This window comes from Neoarius graeffei, chromosome 7 (assembly GCF_027579695.1).
Source record: "Neoarius graeffei isolate fNeoGra1 chromosome 7, fNeoGra1.pri, whole genome shotgun sequence".
In the NCBI taxonomy this organism is placed as follows: Eukaryota; Metazoa; Chordata; class Actinopteri; order Siluriformes; family Ariidae; genus Neoarius; species Neoarius graeffei.
Genome location: NC_083575.1, coordinates 68,166,338 through 68,193,444, shown reverse-complemented (window position 1 = coordinate 68,193,444; position 27,107 = coordinate 68,166,338). Strand labels below are relative to the sequence as shown.

Sequence of the window (27,107 nt, the reverse complement as noted above, 5' to 3'; positions counted from 1 at the left end):
CATGAAATTTCTCCAAAAGCTGTGAGAGGAGTTGATTTCAGAAGGTGAACACCCTTCCCGGGATGGATGGACATCGCCACGACATAATCCCCCTTCAGGCCTTTCGGCCAGCGGGGGATAAAAATTGTGAGGGAAGTTGATTTCAGAAAGCAAGCACACCTTGATGAAATTGCCAAAGTACAAGTTTGTTAATAATCAAGGGCATAACTCTGGTAAAATTCGCCCAAATTAAACAAAATTTCAATATGCGTATGACTGTCATATAACAAAGCCTTTTGCCAAGTTTGGTGAAATTCCTCCATAAATTGTGAGAGGAGTTGATTTCAGAAGAACGTACACTCTCATGAAATTGTCAAAAGTACAAGTTATTTAATCAAGGGTCAAAACTCTGGGAAAATTTTCACAAACAAAATTAAATTGCAATATGCGTATTACTGTCATATAACAAGGCCTTTTGCGAAGTGTCGAGAAATTTGTCCAAAAATTGTGAGAGGAGTTGATGTCAGAAGGCAAACACACCTTCATGAAATTGTGAATGTACAAGGTTGGTAATCAAAGGCCACAACTCTGGTAAAATACGACCGAATTGAACAAAAAAACAAACAAACAAACAATATGCGTATTACCGACATATAACAATGCCTTTTGTCACGTATCATGAAATTCCTCCAAAAATTGTGAGAGAAGTTGATGTCAGAAGGAAAATACACTCTCATGAAATTGTCAAAGTATAATTTTGTTAATCAAGGGCTGTAACTCTAGTAAAATGTGACTGAATTTAACAAAATTACAATACGCGTATTACCGATATATAACAAAGGATTTTGTCAAGTTTCGTGAAATTCCTCCAAAAACTGTGAGAGGAGTTGATTTCAGAGGTGAGTACCCTTCCTGGGACGGAAATCGCCACAACATAATCCCCCTTCGGGCCTTTCGGCCAGAGGGGGATTAAAAAACCCCAATAGAATATGGAATAAAAGTATTTGATGGTAAGAACGCATCTTTTTTTATTTTTCAAGAATCAGTATTATCGCATTTTTCACAAATTGCTACTGTCATTTCGCCGGTTTGTTTACATTCTGAGCAGAAATGATTTTGTTGGACGTTTTGTATAAAGTTTTTATTTACTGAATTTGTAAAAAAATAAAAATAAAAATGTTCTGTTTCTCAAAATCATGATGTTGATGATGAATGAACAGAATTTGTTCAAGGAATCAGTCAAGGAAATCATGAGAAAATGTGGAATAAAATTGTAGACAATCATAGGGTGAGATATGTTCATACACTTAGGGTCAAATGGGGAAAATTAATCAACCAAAGCTGCCAACATGCTACAAAGGTAAAAAGAAGCGTTGTGCAATTCACACAATTAGCAACACTATTTTGTTATGAAGTAAAACCCGGTAATGGTCTCCTTGAGTTATAATGAGCTGCAAACACATTTTTTCATCCTAAAAAACCCCTCTTAACACCAAAAGAATAACTCGCACAGCGAACTCTTCTGATTACACATTATTCATTGCTTACAGGGTGAACTCTAGAGGAGTTGAGTTTTGAGAGGGAAGGAAGATATATTGGTGTGACAGACACCTGAACCTTGACAATCCATGGCCTTTTATAGATAGAGATGTAACAGGTGCTCTCTCACTCGCTCTCTCACTCTCTGCACTGATCTCTTTAAACTGACTGAAACATAAATGGCAGATCTCAGAGCTTTTATAGAACAGAATCCTCATTACCACACAGAAACACTGACATTTATATGGTACTTGAAAGTAAAATGATATTTGTGCTACATTTAGTGTCTGTTTATGCTACACTATACAGTGGGGCAAAAAAGTATTTAGTCAGCCACCAATTGTGCAAGTTCTCCCACTTAAAAAGATGAGAGAGGCCTGTAATTTTCATCATAGGTACACTTCAACTATGAGAGACAGAATGGGGGGAAAGAATCCAGGAAATCACATTGTAGATTTTCAATGAATTAATTGGTAAATTCCTCGGTAAAATAAGTATTTGGTCACCTACAAACAAGCAAGATTTCTGGCTCTCACAGACCTGTAACTTCTTCTTTAAGAGGCTCCTCTGTCCTCCACTCGTTACCTATATTAATGGCACCTGTTTGAACTCGTTATCAGTATAAAAGACACCTGTCCACAACCTCAAACAGTCACACTCCAAACTCCACTATGGCCAAGACCAAAGAGCTGTCAAAGGACACCAGAAACAAAATTGTAGACCTGCACCAGGCTGGGAAGACTGAATCTGCAATAGGTAAGCAGCTTGGTGTGAAGAAATCAACTGTGGGAGCAATTATTAGAAAATGGAAGACATACAAGACCACTGATAATCTCCCTCGATCTGGGGCTCCATGCAAGATCTCACCCCGTGGGGTCAAAATGATCACAAGAACGGTGAGCAAAAATCCCAGAACCACACGGGGGACCTAGTGAATGACCTGCAGAGAGCTGGGAACAAAGTAACAAAGGCTACCATCAGTAACACACTACGCCGCCAGGGACTCAAATCCTGCAGTGCCAGACGTGTCCCCCTGCTTAAGCCAGTACATGTCCAGGCCCGTCTGAAGTTTGCTAGAGAGCATTTGGATGATCCAGAAGAGGATTGGGAGAATGTCATATGGTCAGATGAAACCAAAATAGAACTTTCTGGTAAAAACTCAACTTGTCATGTTTGGAGGAGAAAGAATGCTGAGTTGCATCCAAAGAACACCGTACCTACTGTGAAGCATGGGGGTGGAAACATCATGCTTTGGGGCTGTTTTTCTGCAAAGGGACCAGGACGACTGATCCGTGTAAAGGAAAGAATGAATGGGGCCATGTATTGTGAGATTTTGAGTGAAAACCTCCTTCCATCAGCAAGGGCATTGAAGATGAAACGTGGCTGGGTCTTTCAGCATGACAATGATCCCAAACACACCGCCCGGGCAATGAAGGAGTGGCTTCGTAAGAAGCATTTCAAGGTCCTGGAGTGGCCTAGCCAGTCTCCAGATCTCAACCCCATAGAAAATCTTTGGAGGGAGTTGAAAGTCCGTGTTGCCCAGCGACAGCCCCAAAACATCACTGCTCTAGAGGAGATCTGCATGGAGGAATGGGCCAAAATACCAGCAACAGTGTGTGAAAACCTTGTGAAGACTTACAGAAAACGTTTGACCTCTGTCATTGCCAACAAAGGGTATATAACAAAGTATTGAGATTAACTTTTGTTATTGACCAAATACTTATTTTCTACCACAATTTGCAAATAAACTCTTTAAAAATCAGACAATGTGATTTTCTGGATTTTTTTTCTCATTCTGTCTCTCATGGTTGAGGTATACCTATGATGAAAATTACAGGCCTCTCTCATCTTTTTAAGTGGGAGAACTTGCACAATTGGTGACTGACTAAATACTTTTTTGCCCCACTGTATAGCCAAAAGTTTGTGGACACCTGACCATCACAACCATATGTGCTCTTTGAACATCGCATTCTAAACTTAATCGCCCCTTTGCTGTTATAATACGTAACTTCCACTCCTCTGGAAAGGCTTTCCACTGGATTTTGGAGTGTGGGTATGGGAATTTGTGCTCATTCAGCAACAAAGGCATTCGTGAGTTCAGGCACTGATGTTGGGTGAGGAGGCCTGGAGCACAGCTGGCATTCCAGTTCATCCCTAAAGAGTTCAGTGGGGTTGAGATCAGGGCTCTGTGCAGACCACTCAGGCTCCTCCACACAAACCTCAGCAATTCATGTGTTCATGGAGCTCACTTTGTGGACAGAGGCACTGTCATTCTGGAACATGTTTGGGCCTCTTATTTCCAGTGAAGGGAAGCCTTAATGCTACAGCATACAAAGACAATACAATACAACTGTGTGCTTCCAACTTTGGAACAACAATATGGAGAAGGTTCATACATGGATGTGATGATCAGGTGTCCACAAACTTTTGATCATATAAAGCAGTGTTTCCCAACCTTTCTTGAGCCACAGCACATATTTTACATTCGAAAAATCCCACAGCACACCACCAAACAAAAATGTCACAAAAAGTATATATATAATGAAATCTAATGATCATCTAGTCTCAATTTACTCACAATTTACTTAGTGTGAAACCTGGGCCTGTTTAGTTGAACACAAAACTGATATACTCGCAGGAATTGAAGAAAGACACACACGAAGATCTTCCTCAACAGCTCTGAGTCACTCTCCTTTTTTAGTTTTTATAGCAGTCACGCTTGAAAAGCCCAGCTTGCATAGATAGGTTGTGGAAAATCACCTTTTTTGCTTTCTTCTGACCTCTACTCATACTAGGGCCTTCATCTGGGTCAGAATTTTCTCCAGGACCCAGTTTGGATTGTGTACTTTTTCTTTTCAAATATTTATCCATCGCTATCACCGCTGTCACACCCGAAGCATTACTAATTCTATTGTTTGAATGGCAACAGGTAGATACACAGGTTAATTAGCTACTTGCTGCCATCTAGTGGAAGAGTATTTAATTGTTCTGCCTGTCACTATACATCGCTGGCATAGACGAACGAAGACAAATTATTTGCAGTAAATAAATAATTATTTTTGGAACAATTAAGTGAAATTGGATAATTTCCCATGGTACACCTGATGATCTCTCACGGCACACTAATGTGCCACGGCACAGTGGTTGGGAATCACTGATATAGAGTATAGTATGTACAGTCAAAGTCCAAAAGTTTGCATCCCAAATGTTTTTCATGGATAAAATGATCAATAAATACAACTGAACCATAATAATAGAATTCCAAGATAGTTAAAAAAATGAGATGTATCTACAGTACCAGTCAAAAGATTGGACACACCTGGGGGCGTCGTGGCTCAGGTGGATAAGGCGCCTTACCATAAATCCGGGGACCCAGGTTCAATTCCGGCCCGAGGTCATTTCCCGATCCCTCCCCGTCTCTCTCTCCCGCTCATTTCCTGTCTCTACACTGTCCTATCCAGTAATAAAGGTGAAAAAAGCCCAAAAAAAATCTTAAAAAAAAAGATTAGACACACCTACTCATTCATAGGTTATGTATTTTGACTATTTTGTACATTATAGAACAATACTGAAGACATCTCATTTCATCTCATTATCTCTAGCCGTTTTATCCTGTTCTACAGGGTCGCAGGCAAGCTGGAGCCTATCCCAGCTGACTACGGGCAAAAGGCAGGGTACACCTTGGACAAGTCGCCAGGTCATCACAAGGCTGACACACAGACACAGACAACCATTCACACTCACACCTACGGTCAATTTAGAGTCACCAGTTAACCTAACCTGCATGTCTTTGGACTGTGGGGAAAACCGGAGCACCCGGAGGAAACCCACGCGGACAACATGCAAACTCCACACAGAAAGGCCCTCGCCGGCCACGGGGATCGAACCCGGACCTTCTTGCTGTGAGGCGACAGCGGTAACCACTACACCACTGTGCTGCCCTACTGAAGACATCAAAACTATAAAATAACATATGGAACTATGTGGTTTAAAAAAAAAGTGTTAAAAAATTTCATATTTTAGATTCTTCAAAGTACCCAGCGTTTACCTTGACACTTTGCACACTACTGGCATTATCTTAACCAGCTTCATGAGGTGGTCACCTGGAATGCTTTTCAATTAACAGCTGTGCCTCGTCAAAAGTTAATTAGTGCAATTTCTTGCCTTCTTAATGTGTTTGAGATCAAACAGTAAATAGTAAACAATAAAAATGCAGTAAATAGCCCTATTCCACAACTGTAGCGATCCATGTCGAGAACTGCTCAACAAAGGCTACATCCACACGACAACGGCAACGAGATGTTATTTAAAAAAATATCGCGTCCACATGGGCAACGATCAGTAAAATATCAGGTCCATATGGCAACGCAACGCTTGCTGAAAACGATGCAATACACATGCCACACCTCTAGGGGCGCTGTAAGACGGTCCCTTCGGAGACACGAGAACAATAGAAGAAGTAAGGACGCATGCGCATAAACTATTATGCGCGAGACTTCATATTAGCCACAAAGTCAGAAAAATCTGTTCGTAAAATTACATTATAATGACCAAATACAATGAAAAGTATTTTTCCAGTCTCACCTGTGAAAGGTAATCCCATGTGATCTTGTTTGGACGGTAAACCTGTTGGTACAGTTAAACGCAGCACATGAATGAGGCATCTTTATTCTCCGCTTTGACCCATCCAATATGGCGGCGAGGATGACGTATGATTCTAAGCGGAAGGCGGCGTCTTTAATTGTCCGGAATAAATTGAATGCTACACGTTGATGGATTAATTTGTTCTTCTACGCCCTTTTTGAGGAATGTATTGTAGGACTTAAACCAACATCTGAAGAGGTGAGATCGCTCCTTTTTTCCCTATTTTTGCTGGCGCGATTGACTCTGCCCTAAGGGCTATTCTCTCTCTCTCTCTCTCACTTTGCACCATTACACAATAAATATTCACAGTGAAAATATTTTGTAAGCGCGTTTCATGAACCAAGTTATAGGATTTGTTGACAACTCGCATCGAGTTCGTTACACTTCTACCCGGCGTGAAGCACTGACAGTCATGTGGTTGTGACGTCATCGTAAACAAATCCGTTCTACTCATCCAGACGACTTCGCAACGGCAACGTTGCCAGATCTTTCCACTCTGGGACCCGTTCTCAAAAGATTTCGTTTTGGGGCACCCAAAACGCCGGTGCCGTGTGGACACCAGGCCGAAACGATAAACAATTGTATCGGATTCACCTGAATCCGTTGCCGTGTGGACAGGGCCTAAGTAAAGAGAAACGACATCCATCAAGTCATGAAGTGTCTTTTAATTAATAAAAATAAAGAAAAAACATTTAATTAGAAGGTGTGTCGAAACATTTGATTGGTGCTGTATATAGTTCAAAACATCAAAAAAAAAAAGGCCAAAAGAATACAAAAGCTGTTCAGGATATATGCTGGAAAGAAGACTAAAAACATTTGAACTATTATTATTTTCTTTTATTATCAAGGTAATAAAATATACTGGGCATTTTTGTTACTTGCCATGTTTCACAGATCTGAAAACAAAAGAAGACTCTCCGAAGTGAAAATGAATGAACATTTCTGAACCCAAACTGGTCACGAGTCACTTAATTTGTCTCTTATGGGCATGTAGTGACCACTACCATTGTCACTTGTTGGAATGCACTTTCCAGAGTTTTTTTTTTTTTTAAGTTCCAAACACGTGTGAATGTGAGTGTGAATGGTTGTCTGTGTCTATGTGTCAGCCCTGTGATGACCTGGCGACTTGTCCAGGGTGTACCCCGCCTTTCGCCCGTAGTCAGCTGGGATAGGCTCCAGCTTGCCTGCGACCCTGCAGAACAGGATAAAGCGGCTAGAGATAATGAGATGAGATGAGTTCCAAACACATGAAATGTTTTGGCTGGTTAACATATGTTTCTATCTTTATTGCGCTTTAAGGGTGTGTAAAATTTTGCACTCTACTGTAGACGCTTAACAACTGGAATTTGCAGAATATAAGGAATAAATAGAATATAGAATAGAATTAGACCTTGAGATCAGGGTCAACGTCTCCTGAAGGTGGACCATTAACTGGGCTTTGGTAACCTTGGTGTATATCTCCCCACCCCACCCCCAGCATATTTTAAGTCTGACGCAGATTTTGACTCTAAAACGTTGGCCTGTTGAGGTCATGTAGAAGAATATATTTATTATTTGTGGTTAATATAGCCTCCAAAATCTGCGATATTCAAAACCTTTCACAAGAGTTGGAAATGTTTAAAAAAAGATTGCAAGATGTTATGTCTAGAGGAAATTGAATTTTACAAAACAGGCACCGAGTGTCTGTTGGAAGGCACTCAATCTGCCTGCAAGTGTTTGTGGTGTGTATAGTGCATCATACACGACCCTGGTGTATGTGAATCTAGGCCTGTAGACAGTTCATGGCTGAGACGGTACGGGAACCACTGCTGTATCGAATTACAAGCTGCTTTTTACACTGCTGTCATCCTTCTGTCATACAACACATGCCAGTTTGCAGCCAGGTGGGCCTGACCCCTTGCTTTAAATTCACTAGAGACATTTGTGAAATAATTAAGGAATATGTACATACACAAGTGTATAAATATTGTATTTCTTTAACTTGTGCGGCTTGTCCAGCGTCATAACCAAGCACGCTGACTTTTTTGGGAGGTTAATTCCACCTTGATTTTGCCCATTAATGCCTCAAGCATTCTGTAGGACTTGCTACGCATTACCACAACCGCACCTGGCTACTAGCACGTCATGTGTATTTAATATACCTGCTTACATACCATAGTGGCTCGCCTGAGCCCAGGCTTTTAGCTCTCTCCTGAAGCATGGCCATTTCTCTCAGCGTTTCTGCTGAGTACAGTCCGATTGGGGAGTTATACTGCTGCCTCTTTTGTGTGTTAGAGGACTGGCTGAGCTCCTGTGTGTTGCAGTGATAGGAATTTGTTTCAGCACAGGTAGCAAGACCACCATTTATTTGATAAGGATGACCCTTAAAGGAGGAGACACATGGATAAAAAGAACAGGGGGTGAGGAGGAGACCTAGATGTGTCATTCGCAAAAGTGGGGTTCCAAGGGGTCTACTTTTTTATTATTATTTAATTATTATAACAGAGCTACTATAATTACTACAGTTACTGCTGTTATCGTTATTATTTAATTATTGTAGTTATAATGCTATATTAACTGGTCGCATGAACTGAATGGGTTTAATCATAAACATTAAACTCAAAAAACACACACAAATGTCAACATGAATCCGACTGCTGCTGATATGAAGCAAATTTCAATCCATCTAATATTTAACATGGTGTAACTGATTTCCGTTCTGCACACTTCTATGATTGTGATGCCATTTGTGTCCAACTGATATTACATTTATGTATGTAAATATGTATGCAAAGTAAAGGTAAAATCCATTTTAAATATCGCTAAAGTGGCTTTCGTAACAACCAATATGCAGATAAATGTTTCAGATAAATAAATTAACCATTAATAAAAACATTAACAGCATTTGGCCTGACGCAGGTCACTATAAGTACGCTTTAGCTTGAAATATAATCATTAAAATATTTCAAAAATCAAATTATTTTTGCAGCAATGTGTGAATCCGTTGAATATCTCATGCTTGAAATATTATTTTACATGAGCCAGCTGTTATACGTTATGACAAATGCACATTTTAATGTTCCAAAACATTCACTCAGCCCTGCTACCTGAACACATTCACCCCTATGAAATATTTGGACGATTCCATAAGCCACACACTTTATTTTCAGTGATACTGTGATACTGACTGACAAGGTCATTTTTAATGTACAACTCTTACAAAAATTATAGATTGAAAGATAATTAGAAATTGAAATAAACAAGAGTGCTCGGAGAGCACAATATCCCCCGCTGGCAACTATATCTATGCTATAAGTGCTTAATACACCCTCATGAAATTGCTGAACTACAAGTTTGGTAATCAAGGGCCATAACTCTGGTGAAATATGACCGAATTGAACGAAATTGTAATATGCGCATTTCTGACATATAGCAAAGCTTTTTGCAAAGTTTCGGAAAATTCCTGCAAAAATTGTGAAAGGAGTTGATTTCAGAAGACGAGCACACTTTCATGAAATTGTTGAAGTACAAGTTTGGTAATAAAGGGCCCTAACTCTGAAAAAATTTGACTGAATTGAACTAAATTGAAATATGCGTATTACCAACATATAACAAAGCCTTTTGCTAAGTTTCATTAAATTCCTCCAAGAATTGTGAGTTCATTTCAGAAGACAAGCACACTATCATGAAATTGTCAAAGTACACGTTTGGTAATCAAGGGCCATAACTGTGGTAAAATGTGACTGAAGTGAACGAAATTGCAAGATGTGCATTATCGACATGTAACAAAGAATCCTGTCAAGTTTTGTGAAATTCCTCCAAAAATTGTGAGAGGAGTTGATTTCAGAAGGTGAGTACCCTTCCCGGGACGGACGGACGGACAGACAGACACACTGACATCGCCACGACACAATCCCCCTTTGGCAGTGTTTTCCCCAGAAAAAAATGAAAGCCCTAAATTCTAGCATGATAATACACAAACAATTGAGTGCCAACAGCGCAAAAGTGGGCGCTGAAGGCGCGAAGCGAAACTAGGGGGGTGCGGGGGCATGCCCCCGCGGAAAATTTTTTGAAAATAGATGCTCTCGGGTGCATTTTCAGGGTCTCTGAGAGGTTTTAGATACATGATTATAGGGTAGATTTTACCAGTGTTTCAATGATTTCTGACCTAAATAGTATTAATGTATACACATTTGAAATTTCACCTTAAAGTGCCATTCCACCATTGGATGTATTCTTTGGCATAAAATACAATATATTTTGACAACATATATAAATGGTATCACTAGACAGAGAAATCTTTTAGCTTCAAAATGATACATCAAACATAATTTTTTGACAACGACAAGTATATTAATTTTGCGACCAAAGTCACCTACCCTTTTAATTTCCGCGCGTGATGTCATCGGCAGGTTCCACTTCTTGTGTACTACGTGACGTGTGACGTGGCACATATTATCAGCAATGGCGGACAGAACGCGATAAAAATAATAACAATAAATCTAGCTAATACCAATAAATCTAGCTAACTGAAAGATTAACTCAAAATTTTTCGCAATTTTTTTGGCCCCCATATACGAGGAGAAATGACTCTCTCACTTTGGGGGTTTCCTGGTCTAAAAATAGACCGACACGTAGTACACAAGAGGGGGAACCTGCCGATGACATCACGTTTCACTACCGCGCGGAAATTAAAAGGGTAGGTGACTTTGGTCGCAAAATTAATATACTTGTCGTTGTCAAAAAATTATGTTTGATATATCATTTTGAAGCTAAAAGATTTCTCTGTCTAGTCATGTTGTCATAAAATATATTGTATTTTATGTCAAAGAATACATCCAATGGTGGAATGGCACTTTAAAGTTCAACATGCAAGTTAAACTGTTTTGTTATAGATTACTTAGGTATATGATATATTAAAAATCTACGGGGATCCCTTAATTATCTATGATCAAGTAGCGTTGTAACAAAGATGTGCGTGAAAATATGAACAGTGGTTTGCTCCGTCTTATGCAATCCAGTGAAGAGAATCGATCATGTTGATCACAAAGGGATCTGAACCTAAGAACTGCCACCTTAAAATAAGTTGCTGTATTACTATAACTGTAATGATTTAGAATGTTTCTGATGCAATTACCATAATATATGTATAACTAAGATGCACTGAAAAGAAAAGTAAGGCAACTGCATATTATAAAGTTTAAATTTTGGCACTTTATTAAATGGACTAGATTAAGATTAAAACATATTTAAAGGAAAAGAAAACTTAATTCATACATTTAAGTTTGCAGAAAGATTATGTACTTATAAACACGTTCATGAAGAGATTGTGTTAAGTGTCAAATGTAGCATAATTGCGAATAATAATGATAAGCATATTTGGCAGTGTGATGTCACTGTAAGCCTTTAACAAAAGAATAATCCGGAGCCGCCTTTTGTTAAATGGATCCCAGTGACATCACACTGCCAAAAATGCTTATGATTATTATTTGAAATTATGCTATATTTGACACATTTGGGCAACTTCACTTCGTGAGAGTGTTTATAAGTACATAATCGTTCTGCAAACCCAAACTAATGAATTAAGTTTTCTCCTCCTTTAAAGCAGATTAATTCTCCTCGGCTTTTGCTTGGCCCAATGTTGGCCAACCCTCTCATAGTCCATCTCGCTGTCACCCATGCTGCTGTGGATCGAAGTGTCCAGCGAGTGCTTTTTGAGCCAGTCGCTGTGATCAAAATTGACGACGTTGTCATGACAGTTGTCTGGTTTTGTGCGCCATCACTCAGGTGGGTTTGTTGACATTTAGTCAACCAATCTTTGATCGAAGCCATAATGATAACAGACTAGGTCAAACTTTTGTGATTAAAATCAGTCGGCTTTGTCCGTCCGGTGGGGGACAACATCGGCAGCCAATGAGATCGCTTATAATGAATCGGAAACTTCTGGGATGTCTGACGTTTTATTTCGATATTTTTATTGGACGGTTTGAACATGTGATCTTGACGTAGCCAACAGATTCCAGTTTGTTTACATCATACCACGTGGACATATTACTTTGACAGAATCAACACATACATTGGAAAACAAAAGGCTGCTTATTTAACACAAATATCGATCAATATGTAAATGGATCTGTTATTTGCTCTCCTATGTATCTAGTTACTTGTGGGTAGGAAATTTAATGTATTGGTATAAATCTAAGCGTATCGGATTTTAACTAAAGAGCAATTCCAGCGTTATGGACGTGACACTTGAACTCAAAATGGCAACAAATGACCCAGTGCATGTTTTATTGTCCCCCAGTATTTAAACAGGTGTTGGATATTTTAAGGCTGTACCATACCGGAGAAGTGACAGAACAAGAACAATTCCCATAGTACATCTAGGGCATGCCAGGAAATGCCAATAAAAGATGCGTTATGGATGTGACAGAAAAAGTATCACTTTTCTTGGGTGACTGTACATTTTTATCAAACTCTGTGAAATCGTAAACCTAATGTCGAAATGGAGATATCCATTTGATAGAGGGGTCCAAGGTGAATATTAAAAAATCTTTGTTTAAAATATTTTGTATTTCATGCAGAGTTTTGGAAGGAAAAGTCAGCGTTATGGATGTGACGCGTCTGAAATAGACATGGCATATGTTTAGAAAATCAGCAATTTAACCACCAAAACCCTTTGAAAAACTCTCTAAATATCAGCTAAAACTATCAAAGTTCTTAAATAATATTTAGGATGGCTATTGTTTTGCTGTTTTGTGGATTTTAGCATACATTTCTGTGGCTTGTGACAATAATATAGAATTGTACATGATCAAAGTTATTAGTGTCATTAGCTAAAGTAGTGAAGGCGAAGGGAACAATTCTTGTGACAAATTGGTTCAACTTATTCACATCTGTAAAATACAGGCCTAGGTGATATCTCTGGGAGTGGTTTTGATGTATTACATGTTGCTTTATTTTTGCATGGTGAGGTTGACATTTACATGGAATTGCCCTAAAGCGACTAAGCGTATCGGCAGGCAGAGCAAGCATATCGGGCCCGATACGCTAAAACACTTTGGGGAAAACCATGCCCTTCAGGCCTTTCGGCCAGCAGGGGATAAAAAAACTTTAAGAAAATTATTATTAACCTCCTAGGGCTTAGCGGTCACATGCGTGGACAGCACTTTATGGAAATTCGGAACAAGAATCCACATATGTGGACATACTTTTTCTCTAAAAGTACATCTTATCAAAAGATGATGCTTAGTTTTTATTCTAAACAGGTTCTAATAAGCCCAAATAGCAAAGAGAAATAAAAAATGCATGTAAAAAAACAGCTTGGGCCTTAGGAGGTTAAATATAATGTACTCAGGCCATGATCATGGATGCTAGCATTCTGTGCATTTGCTAATTCCTTGCTCATAAAAACTCAACCTTGTTACTCATTTAAGAGCAAAATGCAGTAATTGGCAGCAGGATTTTGTCTGAACCGGGTTAGCACATTTTTAGTGGTTAAAAAATGAATGATATTGTAGATTCGCTGTTTAAAAAAATAAAAAAGTTAATTGAATTACAAAGGCAAAGTGGCACTGTAATCATGGAATCTCAGGCCTAATGTTTTGATAGTTACATTATGCTCATAGCTAAACAATTTTTAAATAATTTGTTTACATTCACCAGGATCTCAGGCTGTAAAAAGAGGAAGACCTCGGACCTAGATGCTGTTGAAGTTTTTTCCCAAATGAAAATTCTAGTGTAAAGTTGAATGAACTTGGTTTTCCAGTAGACTACAGCTTGACCTTGTTTTTCAGCCATTGGAGGACATTATCACCATTCTCAGGATTTTCACAGATTTTGACCCAAGAAAATGAGAATTTCATTGGGATAGAAATGTATTCTAAGAAAACTCTTATACCCAGAAGGCACATGCTTGGCTTGTAGCATCCTAAAGAGACACTTCTACGTATGTCTGTGTAATAATCTAAGCACAAGGTCTATCTAATCTGACCCTTAGACAGCTGACAATCTCCACAGAACATCATATCAATAGCTAGCGGTCCAGGGACCTCTGCGCATAGAAATTTCTTTCAATGCATAGAACTTCTTTAAGCACATACCTTTGTCTAGCACATACCTTCTGGTGAGGGATGATCGGAATTGAAGCTTCGATTCTTGGTGCAGTCATGGACAGAGGGACTGGGCGCTTTGACCTACAGCAAAACAGATGTTTTTCAGAGTTCTTTCATGAGAGAACCAGTATACACAACACAAAGCCGATTAAAAAAAAGATCTCCATGACAGGACTCAACAACAGCAGTAACGGAAGAGGGTAGGGCAGAATTGAGGAACACCTGAATAATTGCACCCGTCTTCTACATGGTGCAATATCCAGGAGCATGTTCAGCTACGAACTCATTCCAACATGGTGAGTTAAAAAGGACTGTAGGAGATCTTTCCTGTTAGCTGCTCTCAGACTCTGCGATTTCTCCTCCCAGTATAGTACCTTGACCCTTGCCTCTTAGTATGGACAACAGCATAAAATATCAAAAACCGTAGTCCATCTAAAACAAAAATCCAAAGAAACTCTATCTGAATGTATATATGTACTGAATGTACGAGACCTTGAAATAATGGGGTTCAATTTTTATTTTGAGCAAAAATGAGCCATATGTGATATACGACCCCAATTCATAAAAAGGTGGGACGCTGTGTAAAAAATAAATAAAAACAGAATGTGATGATTTACAAATCCTTTCTGACCTATATTCAGTTGAATACAATACAAAGACAAGCTATTTAAAATGTTCAAACTGATAAACTATTGTTGAAAGGGAAAGTTGTCGAATGCTCACAAAACACCCGTTTGGAACATTCTACAGGTAAACAGGGATGGTGTGGTGGTTCGCACTGTCACCTCACAGCAAGAAGCTTCTGGGTTTGAGCCGAGTGGCCAACAGGAACCTTTCTGTGCGGAGTTTGCATGTTCTCCCCGTGTCCGCGTGGGTTTCCTCCGGGTGCTCCGGTTTCCCCCACAGTCCAAAGACATGCAGTTAGGTTAACTGGTGACTCTAAATTGACCGTAGGTGTGAATGTGTGCGAGTGCGCAGAAAGGAACTGGCCACCCTACTGCTGCAATTCTGGCCAAATTAGCCAACCATGGTTTGGATCGGGTTCGGCAGTCAGTGCGTTTACATGCACATAGAGAAAATCGAATTTCTGCCGTTGCTTGACTGAAATCGAAGTTCTAAATGGCATGGAAACACCTTAGCTAGGCTGAAATTGAACCGAACTTGATTCCTCGCAATCGAGCTACACGACCTAGATTATGCGATTTTTGCCGAGCTACTTAGTGCATGTAAACCCTATCGAGATACGTAATCGAGCTACTTACTTCAGCACTGCCCCTTCCGGAAGTGACGAGACCACAAGCGGGAAACACAACAGCCTCGGTCGGCATGACGCTTCACCTTAGCCGCCACTTTATTAGGAACACTTGTGTCTGGGCATGTACGCACCCATTTCCAATTTGTTGGTAAGTTATTAGCATGTTAGCAGGCTAACAGTTAATATGTTCACCATTACAGATCAACTTCAACTTAGTGGCCATTTTATTAGGAACACTTCTGTTTGTACATACAAACACTCTTCTTGTGAACATGGAACTGACAACTTTGTTTATACTCACAGTGTTGCCAGATTGGGCGGTTTTAAGTGCATTTTGGTGGGTTTTGAACATATTTTGGGCTGGAAAACGTCAGCAGTATCTGGCAACACTGCGCTTGAATAGCTCTTCTTCATGACGACAACCGGAAGTGTACCAACACGATGGGGCGTGTAGCGCCACCTGTGGCTCGGGTGCACAATGTACCTCACACAATAGCTCGATTTCCTTGTGTGCATGTAGGATTGGATTTCTCTGGCACCCCTGCTGGGACCCTCAGCTCGATTACTGACAGCAGCTCGATTTGGATGTGCATGTAAACGCACTGATTGACGACAACAGTTTAATTGGTAATCATTCACAAGCAAGGATGAGGCAAGGTTCACTACTTTGTGAAAAACTGTGTGCGCAAATATTCCAACGGTTTAAGATGAACGTTTCTCAACGTACAAATTGCAAGGAATTTTAACATCAACAATCCATCTGTGTGTGGGCAAAATAGGCTTGAGTCCTCTTCCAAGCAAGTTTGTAACAGTTCCAGTTGGTGTCCACTTTTTTTTTTTTTTTATTATTGCCCTAACAGTAGAAATGGGCATTTTCAGGTGAGTAGCTATTTTTTATAACCATTCCCTGACTTATGAAGGTCAACACACTTCTCTCTCATTTGGTTTGTGTGTTCGCTTATCTTTCCCATGTTGATGGATGACTAAGCCCATGTTTACATTAGACCGTATCAGCGGATCATCAGATTAACGTTTTTAAAACGATTAGCGTGCACACAGCAACACCAATACACGATTTGCGTGCACACAGCAACACCAATACACAGATACGCTCGGCTCCGCAGGCATCCTGCGCTCCAAATCACTCCGCCCTGAACAGCGAGTGCCCTCTGGAGGGTGCGCACTCCGGCCCTGCGCAGCTCACAGAGCGCGCGAGTGAAGTGCACAAGCTGTGATTCGGGACTGAGCCGCTGTGTGTGTGATCCCAGCGCATATCACTTACCACTTGCAAGTGGAAGGATGGCAAGCCTAAAGACAATCATAACTACACAATGGGCAGTATTTGCATCAGTATTTGCAGTATTTTCATACTTTTATACTCTTTAATGAAAGGTGATACAAGGCGGAAGTCCGCGCCGTTTTTCAGCAGTCGCGTCACATGACCAACGCCAGCGAATCAGGAAGGTGGATGTCACAGTGACGTTGTCCAATGAGACGCCAGCTAGAGCTCAGCACAGCGTATCCGCGTATCTCAATGTTTACACAGCACCGGACCAGACACGATCTGGATTGAATACGTGGACCCTGGCGGATTCCCGTTTCCCGGCGTTTCCAGGCGGTTTAATGTAAACGGACAGTGCATCCGCGAAGAAAACGAGACAGATACGGTCTAATGTAAACTTGGCCTAAGGGAGTTTAGCCTCTGTGTCACCTCATATTTGTTCCCCAGTTAACCAGGAAGTCATGGATTACAGCTGGAAAGTTCCTACACACTCCAATCAACTCAATGTACAATTTAAATGGGAAACGTGCTTCAGTTACATTGTGTTCACTCTAATTTCCAGTGGTGGCACGTGTGTTTTTGTTGAAAATAATTATTTCTTCATGAAGGATTTGTTTTTCTCTGAATAAATTTATTTCAATTTAAGGTTGCATTTTCCTCACTGTGAGATGAAGCTACTTCACCAAAATGTGGATTTTTTTTTTAACCCTTTTACTAATCTTTACAAGGAGTCCCAATAATTACGGAAGACATTAATAACTATACTAGCATCTGAATAGTATTATAGTATAAATAGTTAGAATACTATATTATATATACACTAAGTAGACTATTATAAAATGTGCACACATGCATACGCAGGTCACTGTACCTTTGCATGGTAAGTGCCAGGTTGAAGTTGGCACTCTTGATCTTGTTCTGAGCCTCCAGGTGAGTCATGCCATCGGTACGGACACCGTCGATGGCTACGATGATGTCACCCTGGGTCAGGTTACCTGAAGCTGCTTTGCTCCCAGGAGTAATCTGATAAAAGACGACGCAAATCAATTATCAACATATTTGCATATCACCACCTAAAAACAGCTTTAAAAGTTATCCTTGATCTACTGATGGATCTATATCGGCCAGAAAGAAGAGCGGCTAATTAGAGAATGATGTGGTGATTTTAAAAATAAATAATAATAATAATAATAATAATAATAATCTCATCTCATCTCATTATCTCTAGCCGCTTTATCCTGTTCTACAGGGTCGCAGGCAAGCTGGAGCCTATCCCAGCTGACTACGGGCGAAAGGCGGGGTACACCCTGGACAAGCCGCCAGGTCATCACAGGGCTGACACTTAGACACAGACAACCATTCACACTCACATTCACACCTACGGTCAATTTAGAGTCACCAGTTAACCTAACCTGCATGTCTTTGGACTGTGGGGGAAACCGGAGCACCCGGAGGAAACCCACGCGGACACGGGGAGAACATGCAAACTCCACACAGAAAGGCCCTCGCCGGCCACGGGGCTCGAACCTTCTTGCTGTGAGGCGACAGCGCTAACCACTACACCACCGTGCCGCCCCATAATAATAATAATAATAATAATAATAATAATTTAAAAAAGGCTTTATGGTCAATGAACTCACCATTGTTCCCTTTATATGAAAGGCTACACATTATATCAGCTACTATATACCTGCAGTGAAGATAGATACCGTATGCTGTAAAGCTGCCCTGATTGAGGCTGGATATTATTTTGCTATGGTATAGATCGTTATAGGGGCGGCACGGTGGTGTAGTGGTTAGCGCTGTCGCCTCACAGCAAGAAGGTCCGGGTTCAAGCCCCGTGGCCGGCGAGGGCCTTTCTGTGTGGAGTTTGCATGTTCTCTCCGTGTCCGCGTGGGTTTCCTCTGGGTGCTCCGGTTTCCCCCACAGTCCAAAGACATGCAGGTTAGGTTAACTGGTGACTCAGTCAGCTGGGATAGGCTCCAGCTTGCCTGCGACCCTGTAGAACAGGATAAAGCGGCTAGAGATAATGAGATGAGATGAGATAGATCGTTATAGCAATTATAATAATCTTTCCATTTCCCGTGTATTTCCTTGTTGACAATTTGTGCATCACAGTGATGCACACAGAAGCTGGCAGTGAATCAGTAAAAGGGATTACACAGGACAAAACACATTGTGGTGAGTAATCCATGGCAGCTGTTTTGCAGACTAACACAATGTACAGGCTCTACGCACATAATGTGTTGCCAATGATAATGGTTCCCCCCCCCCCCAAACAAGGGTTTCTTCAAAATTGGATCGATTGTATTTGCAGTACTTCAGTACATCAAATAAATTGTTCCATCTTGTATCATCACCAACACTATGATCCGAACAAACAACAGGTCACATGCGTATCTACGATCCTCAATGTTTTCCCTTTTTATTGACATCTCTACAGGGCAAAAGAGCAAATGTACAGATGAAATAATGCCACAATAGTTCCACCATTAATTAAGCAATGTATCTCGTAATGTCCGAAATAAAAAAAAAAAGGATATGGTGCGAGTCAGTTATGGTATATCCTGGATACGCCATAAACTGACGCCACAATTTCAAGCTATACGGCCGACTCGAGTCACAGCTGTGGCTCCGCGAACATTTGTATGTGTAAATGTAGGTATCATGACCAAAGGTCGCTCCGATGTAAATAACAAACGCGGCTGCCTCCAGCAAGTTTATGCCAAGATTCAATTTCAAAGACAAGGACAATTTTTGCAATTTTTTTTGAGGAGGGATATAAATCAAGTATACCATGCACTGAGAGGTACCGATAATTATGGATTCGCTTCAGTGACTGACCTCAGAGAATCCATAATTTCAACTGGAGCCTCTCAGTGCATGGTATATTAAATTAATAACCTCTTTTTTCCAGCATTAACCCCTGTGTATGGTTTTGTATTAGGCAGTCATTAAAAAAAATAGCATATGAAACACCACCATGCAGTCCTGCTTAAGTCATATTATTATAAATAAACTGGACACTCAGATCCAGGTGTCTGTGCTGACATTTCTCTTTAAATCTGTTCTATCCATTAAGCTTTTCGGATGGTTATTTCTGTCACTACAACGCTGCCTCGGCCAAACCGATTAAACTCACTCTCCAGCGGAGCTAAAGCCAGTTGTGTATTAAGAGCAGACGTTAGAAAATCTACAGAATCAAGAGTATAAATTGCTATGAAGTGTTACGACCAGACTCTAATTGATTATATTTTCTGTGGAGGGTTTTTGGTTCTTCTTCTTGTTTTTTTGCATTTGTTTAGATTGACATCTACTAATTTTGCAGAACATTTTGTCCAAAGTGACTTACAATCGGAGGTGGACAAAGTCTCATCTCATCTCATTATCTCTAGCCGCTTTATCCTGTTCTACAGGGTCGCAGGCAAGCTGGAGCCTATCCCAGCTGACTACGGGCGAAAGGCGGGGTACACCCTGGACAAGTCGCCAGGTCATCACAGGGCTGACACATAGACACAGACAACCATTCACACTCACATTCACACCTACGGTCAATTTAGAGTCACCAGTTAACCTAACCTGCATGTCTTTGGACTGTGGGGGAAACCGGAGCACCCAGAGGAAACCCACGCGGACATGGGGAGAACATGCAAACTCCGCACAAAAAGGCCCTCGCCGGCCCTGGGGCTCGAACCCAGGACCTTCTTGCTGTGAGGCGACAGCGCTAACCACTACACCACCGTGCCGCCCCGAGGTGGACAAAGTACCCGAGTTTATTACTTAAGTCAAAGTACAGATCCCACTGGTTAAATGTTACTCCGATACAAGTGAAAGTTCATCTCATCTCATCTCATTATCTCTAGCCGCTTTATCCTTCTACAGGGTCGCAGGCAAGCTGGAGCCTATCCCAGCTGACTACGGGCGAAAGGCGGGGTACACCCTGGACAAGTCGCCAGGTCATCACAGGGCACAAGTGAAAGTTGTCCAGTCAAATTTTTACTTAAGTTAAATTACTGAAGTACTTGCTTTTAAAAATACTTAAGTACTAAAAGTACATTTTCTGTCAATGCATTGTCATTATTGCCACAATGCTTACAATACCAAATGCCTCTGAAGCAACCGACTGGATTTACTGGCGAGCTTGTAGAACCTGCATGCACCTGACATGCTAGCAAACTCTTTTTAAACTCGAAATCATATTGGGTAGCTAACGCTACTAGAAAAGAAAGATTTCTACATTCTGTTAATTTGGCAAGATTATGCTAAAACATATTTCTGAAAGGACTTCAGATAAGTTAGCGTTATTCATGTTAGCGTAACTCCGTTTTTACATGCTAACTAACAGTGTCCAAGTTAACTAGCTATGTGTTCTCGTTAGCCGTGGACAAGGGTACGACAACTTGGCAGCCAGATCCATAGAAAGTCATTTGACTAACCAGACTGCATCGCTATTGCAACGTTACCGCTAACTCTAAAAGCACAGACAACTTCATTGCACGCTTTCTCTTGGAATAAAACATTTACATACCTCAATATGCTTCCGCAGGTCGGACAGTGAGTTTTTGTAGGCCGTGATGTGGTTTGTTTTCGGCAAACAAAGCAAACATTTAAAACGAAATGAATCTTTAACCCTTTCAGAAAACTGAAACATGAGTTCTAGGTATGGCCATGAGGGCGTGCATTCTCCAGAAAAACCACCTCCTTCTGTTCTGCCATCAACTGATCATGTTCAAATAATGCTGCTGAGAAATTGAACTTGATTTTATACAGTCTATGGACGTGACGTGACCCTAGTGATTACTGATCGGCTGTCTCAGTGTCACCTGCGAAAAAACCAATCACGTTTTAGAAAAGAAAAGAAAAAACATTCACTTTCAAAGCTGCTTCATAGTAACGAGTAACGAGGACCTTGATAGAAATGTAGTGGAGTGAAAAGTACCATATTTGTCTTTCAAATGTAGTGAAGTTCGAGTCATAAGTTTCCAAAAAAATAATACTCAAGTAAAGTACAGATACTCAAAACGTGTACTTAAATACAGTACTCAAGTAAATGTACTTCATTACTGTCCACCTCTGCTTACAATTAAGCTGGACAGACGAAGATTAGGAGCTTCAGTGGCAGCTCAGAGGTGCCAGGATTTTTAACTTTGTGTTCAGAAGCCCAGAGCATTAAAGTGCATATCACGGGTAAATTCAGGAGCAAGATCAATGTAATTCTCCTATTTTATATTAAACTTTGGTCAAATATCTGTAACATTCTGCATTCTCTGCAATTTTTTTACCTTGCGCAATACCAGAAAAATTCAGTTGAAATCAAGCCATTTGAGGCGAATTGGTCTGCCTCTGAAAAAACTTGGCATTTGGATTTCCCGGGAAACACTGATTTTCGTGACGTCGCGTGCGGGACGCCTCCCTCTGAATCCTACGCCAGCGCTGGTTTGTTTATGAGAAAACGACCTGGTGGTTTTCTGCAAATTTCTTCAACGTTATCGCATAATTATTAAAATGGTTAACAGATGTATCGTAGGAGGGTGTAGCAACACCAATCTTGATGGGATTAGTACTCATCGTTTTCCAAAAGACCGGACAATGAGAGAGAAATGGGAGCGCTTGGTCTACACAGGCTGTGCACTGAAACCGTGCAAAGCTCGCGCAGCCTGCTGGCGCTTCCGCAGGTAACATCACAAATCTGGCTCCAGACTCCCTTGGGATTTTTCCAGACGCGTTTTGTTATTTTATTTTTTTCTGCTGTAGACAGATGGCCTTGTGCAAAATTACCCTTCTGGATGAGTGTGTAAAGGGACATACTTTCATTAAAAAAAAAAAAAAACACGAAATTGGTCCAGAATATGCACTTGAACCACAGACCCATTGCCTTAATGAAGTACTATGACTCTACTTTGTATGCAGACGAAGGATATATGTGTAACTTGTTAGCCATCTTGCAACTGCCCATGAATTGAAATTGTAAGACAATACTGAAGAGTGTCAACATTGCCAACAAGAAAATTCTAGCAAACAGAGAGTGAGTGGAACAAGAAACAGAATTTTACGACAAAAACCATAAGCGTATTTTGGTGGATGAGACAGCAGTCAAAATACAGCAAAAATATTCAAATAATCTTACAATAATAATGAGCAGTTCCTCCATTTATTTTTTTTAACCACACAAAGACCCCACAATCCCACCCACTTGATTTGTACTGGCTCACAAGACCAAGAGTCCTTAATCCTGAATTCGCAGGTTTAAGACCAGAAGCACACGCATGCAGATGCTGGCACCTGAGGATATTTAGTAGTGTGTTCATCTCACAGCCTTAAAGACGTCTCAGTTTTCGCCTGGTATACCTTGCCACAGCTTTGTCCATACAATCCTGGTAATAACACTACTTCTGCTTACCTTGTACCTTGATCAGGTCTTCATCCGTCTTTCAACGGGTCTGCCTGCTCACAATTACTCAGATGAGATTTGGCGGACTTTAGGAGACGCCGCCAATTTGCGCGATCTGAGGCGATGCGCTTCCCCAACTCAATATCGCAATCTTCTCCTATCTTTAATCACTGCTTATGACTTTTATTAGATGATGTCTTGGGCGTCCAGCAGTGCGAGAACCATGGGAGGGGATCCAGTCTAGTAAAAACTTAGGAAGCCTGCCATCAGGCATACGGGCAACATGACCGAAGTATAGGAGGCGGGCGTAGCTAATGGTGATATCCAGATTACAGCATCCAGTGCGATTCCTGATTTCCACATTAGAAATGTGGTCATAAAATCGTACTTTAAGGATACGACGCAGACAGTTATGATGGAAGGCATCCAGCGGATGCAACTGCTGCAGTTTAAGAGCCCAGGTAGCACAGCCATATAAGAGAGGTGTTATGACCCCACACTCGTAGATTTTAATCTTGGTGGAGAGAGAAATTCCTCTGTTCCTCCAGATGTTATTGAGGGCATTAAAGGCATTAGATGCTACGCCGATCCTCATGTTAATTTCTTTGTCAATAGATCCATCACTGGAGATCGTAGAGCCAAGGTAGCGAAAGTGGTTCACTTGTTCCAGGTGTGCAGCATCAACCTCTAGATCTAGCATCTCAGACCAGTGGTAGGGGCGCTGGTTGTGAAACTTACTGATGAGCATGATCTTGGTCTTGTTGACCCCGATCTGTAGGCCGGCTACCTTGCCGAAATTCGCGATGTTAGTGGTGGTTTCTTGTAAACGAGCAACGGAACTATCCAGGGCAGCTATGTCGTCGGCGTAGTCCATGTCAGTAACGAAGATAGCAGGGTATCGTGAGCTCCTGCGGCGTTGGAGTAAGAAGCCACTCGATATGGACTCCTCATTGATGGCTTGTTCCATTACCCAGTTCAGGACAATGTTGAAGATTGGAGGGGCTTGGATATCGCCTTGCCCTATCCCGGATTTCACCTCGAACCAATCTGTTAGATTGTCTTCGACACGCACTGCACTTACGATGTTAGAGTAAAAGGCTTTGAAGATGTTGATATACTTGTTTGGGAACCCGTAGTGCTCCAGGGCAGACCAGATGTATTCACGATTTACCGAGTCAAAGGCAGCTTTGAAGTCGATGAAGTTAATGTAGAGTGGTAGATTATACTCAAGAGCACGCTCTATTATGACTCTTAAGGAGAAGAGTTGGTCTGTACAGGAACGGTTTTTTACTTCTGCTTGTGAAGGATGTTTCCACTTGAAACCACTGAATGCACCTTACAACACATTGTCTGATCCACTTTCACTATAATACTTACATACGCCCATGAAGGTTGTCACACACACACACACACAAAAAAAGAAATCCACAAAAAATACGGGAAACACTTCTTTGCCCGTATGATATCATGGAATCTTGAACTACACGTCAATTCAGACGGGATTTATATATCATTTTCCAGATGTGTGTGTGTGCAGTCTGTGAAAAATAACTGACTGAAATCTCAGAGATACCGTCGGAAAAAATTACATTACCCCACGTAAAAATAATCCAATTCAAATAGGACAGGTTGAGTGGTTCTAACATATGCATATAACTGCCCTGTTCATTTTCTCTAGAATATTATTTAGAACATACACTCACCGGCCACTTTATTAAGAACAACCATCCACCTGTTGTTTGATGCAGTTATGTAAATCAGCCGATCCCTTGACAGCAGCACAATGCATAAAATCATGCAGATAAAAATCAAGAGCTTCAGTTAATATTCACTTCAAACATCAGAATGGGAAAAATTGTGATCTCAAAGTGTGACTTTCACTGTGGCATGGGTGCTGGTGCCAGATGGACTCATCATTATCTCATTATCTCTAGCCGCTTTATCCTGTTCTACAGGGTCGCAGGCAAGCTGGAGCCTATCCCAGCTGACTACGGGCGAAAGGCGGGGTACACCCTGGACAAGTCGCCAAGTCATCGCAGGGCTGACACATAGACACAGACAACCATTCACACTCACATTCACACCTACGGTCAATTTAGAGTCACCAGTTAACCTAACCTGCATGTCTTTGGACTGTGGGGGAAACCGGAGCACCCGGAGGAAACCCACGCGGACACGGGGAGAACATGCAAACTCCGCACAGAAAGGCCCTCGCTGGCCACGGGGCTCGAACCCGGACCTTCTTGCTGTGAGGCGACAGTGCTAACCACTACACTACCGTGCTGCCGCCAGATGGACTGGTTTGAGTATTTCAGAAACTGCTGATCTCCTGGGGTTGTCACGCATAACAGTCTCGAGAGTTTACACAGAATGGTGTGAAGAATAAAAAAAAACATTGAGTGAGAGACCGTTTGGTGTGTGCAAACGTCTTGTTGATAAGAGAGGTCAGAGAAAAAATAGCCAGATGGGTTCAAACTGCCAGGAAGGATATAGCAACTCATAGCAACTCTACAACCATGGTAAGCAGAAAAGCATCTCAGCATGCGACAGCAGAAGACCAGATTGGGTTCCGCTCCTGCCAGCCAAGAACAGGAATCTTAGAATCAAGAACAAGTTCCTATTAAAGTGGCTGGTGCGTGTAAATCTGTAACCACCCTAAACATAGTCATCTGGAATACTCCAGAAACTACCATAAGCGAGCAAAGCATGAACTAAATCCTACAACACTGTATCATATACCAAGATAGACTTATCAAAATAAACCTTGCTAAATTACTGGCAGTCAGAACATCTTGTTGACATTCTATTATACATTCATTGAAAGTGTTTTAGCTTTTTCTATATGCTGTTGGTATTACTCCATTACTGTACAGGATAGGAACCGCCTGCATAATATTGTCAAGGTGTGTTCTAAGATTATTGGACTTCCTGCTCGCCACCTGAATACTGTGTACGAGCAGCAGGCTAGCGGCCTGGCTCGTCGAATTCTTAAGGACTCGACTCATGCTTTGTTCCCGGCGTTTGAACAGCTGCCATCTGGTCGCAGGTTCCGCTGTCCAGCCTGTAAGACCCAGAGGAGGAGAGCAACCTTTGTTCCAAGTGTTATTCTCCTCCTGAACTCTAAGAAGTCTAAGACAGTTACAATAACTTAAGTCTTCTGTACAATACTCTAGTGCAGGGGTTTTCAAAGTGTGGGAGAGTCAGCCCCCCTCAGAGAGCAAATAAACAACAGCGCCCCCCCCCCTTACAATTTTTGTTGTTGCTATACTTAATGTTCCATTTGTATTTAAAAAAAAAAAAAGGTTGTTGTACACATTATTTTTTTCTTTTACACATTTTAAACATCTGTGCATTTTGAAAACATCTTTTTTTTACACATTTAAAACATGAGCTTTTTTAAAACCTCTTTTTTTTTTACACATTTTAAACATCTGTGCTTTTTTAAAACATCTTTTTTTTTTACACATTTTAAACATCTGTGCTTCTTGAAAACATTTTTTTACACATTTTAAACATCTGTGCATTTTGAAAACATCTTTTTTTTACACATTTAAAACATGAGCTTTTTTAAAACCTCTTTTTTTACACATTTTAAACATCTGTGCATTTTAAAAACATATTTTTTTACACATTTAAAACATGACCTTTTTTAAAACCTCTTTTTTTTTTTACACATTTTAAACATCTGTGCTTTTTTAAAACATCTCTTTTTTTTACACATTTTAAGCATCTATGCTTTTTTAAAACATCTTTTTTTACACATTTAAAACATGAGCTTTTTTAAAACCTTTTTTTTTTACACATTTTAAACATCTGTGCTTTTTTTAAAGCATCTTTTTTTGCACATTTTAAACATCTGTGCTTTTTTAAAACATTTTTTTACACATTTTAAATATCTGTGCTTTTTTAAAACATCTTTTTTTA

The 27,107-nt window shown here is 40.7% G+C and overlaps 1 protein-coding gene across 1 annotated transcript in view; it reads right to left on the bottom strand.

Moving 5' to 3' along the window:
- ldb3a (LIM domain binding 3a) overlaps positions 1 to 27,107 on the bottom strand; it is a 157,591-nt gene that overhangs the window by 71,059 nt on the left and 59,425 nt on the right. Inside the window, exons 3-4 of the mRNA XM_060924999.1 lie at positions 17,664 to 17,815; positions 14,261 to 14,336 (exon numbers count right to left, since the gene is read on the bottom strand). Of these exons, the coding sequence (XP_060780982.1) occupies positions 14,261 to 14,336; positions 17,664 to 17,815 (228 nt within the window). The remainder of the gene's footprint in view (positions 1 to 14,260; positions 14,337 to 17,663; positions 17,816 to 27,107) is intronic.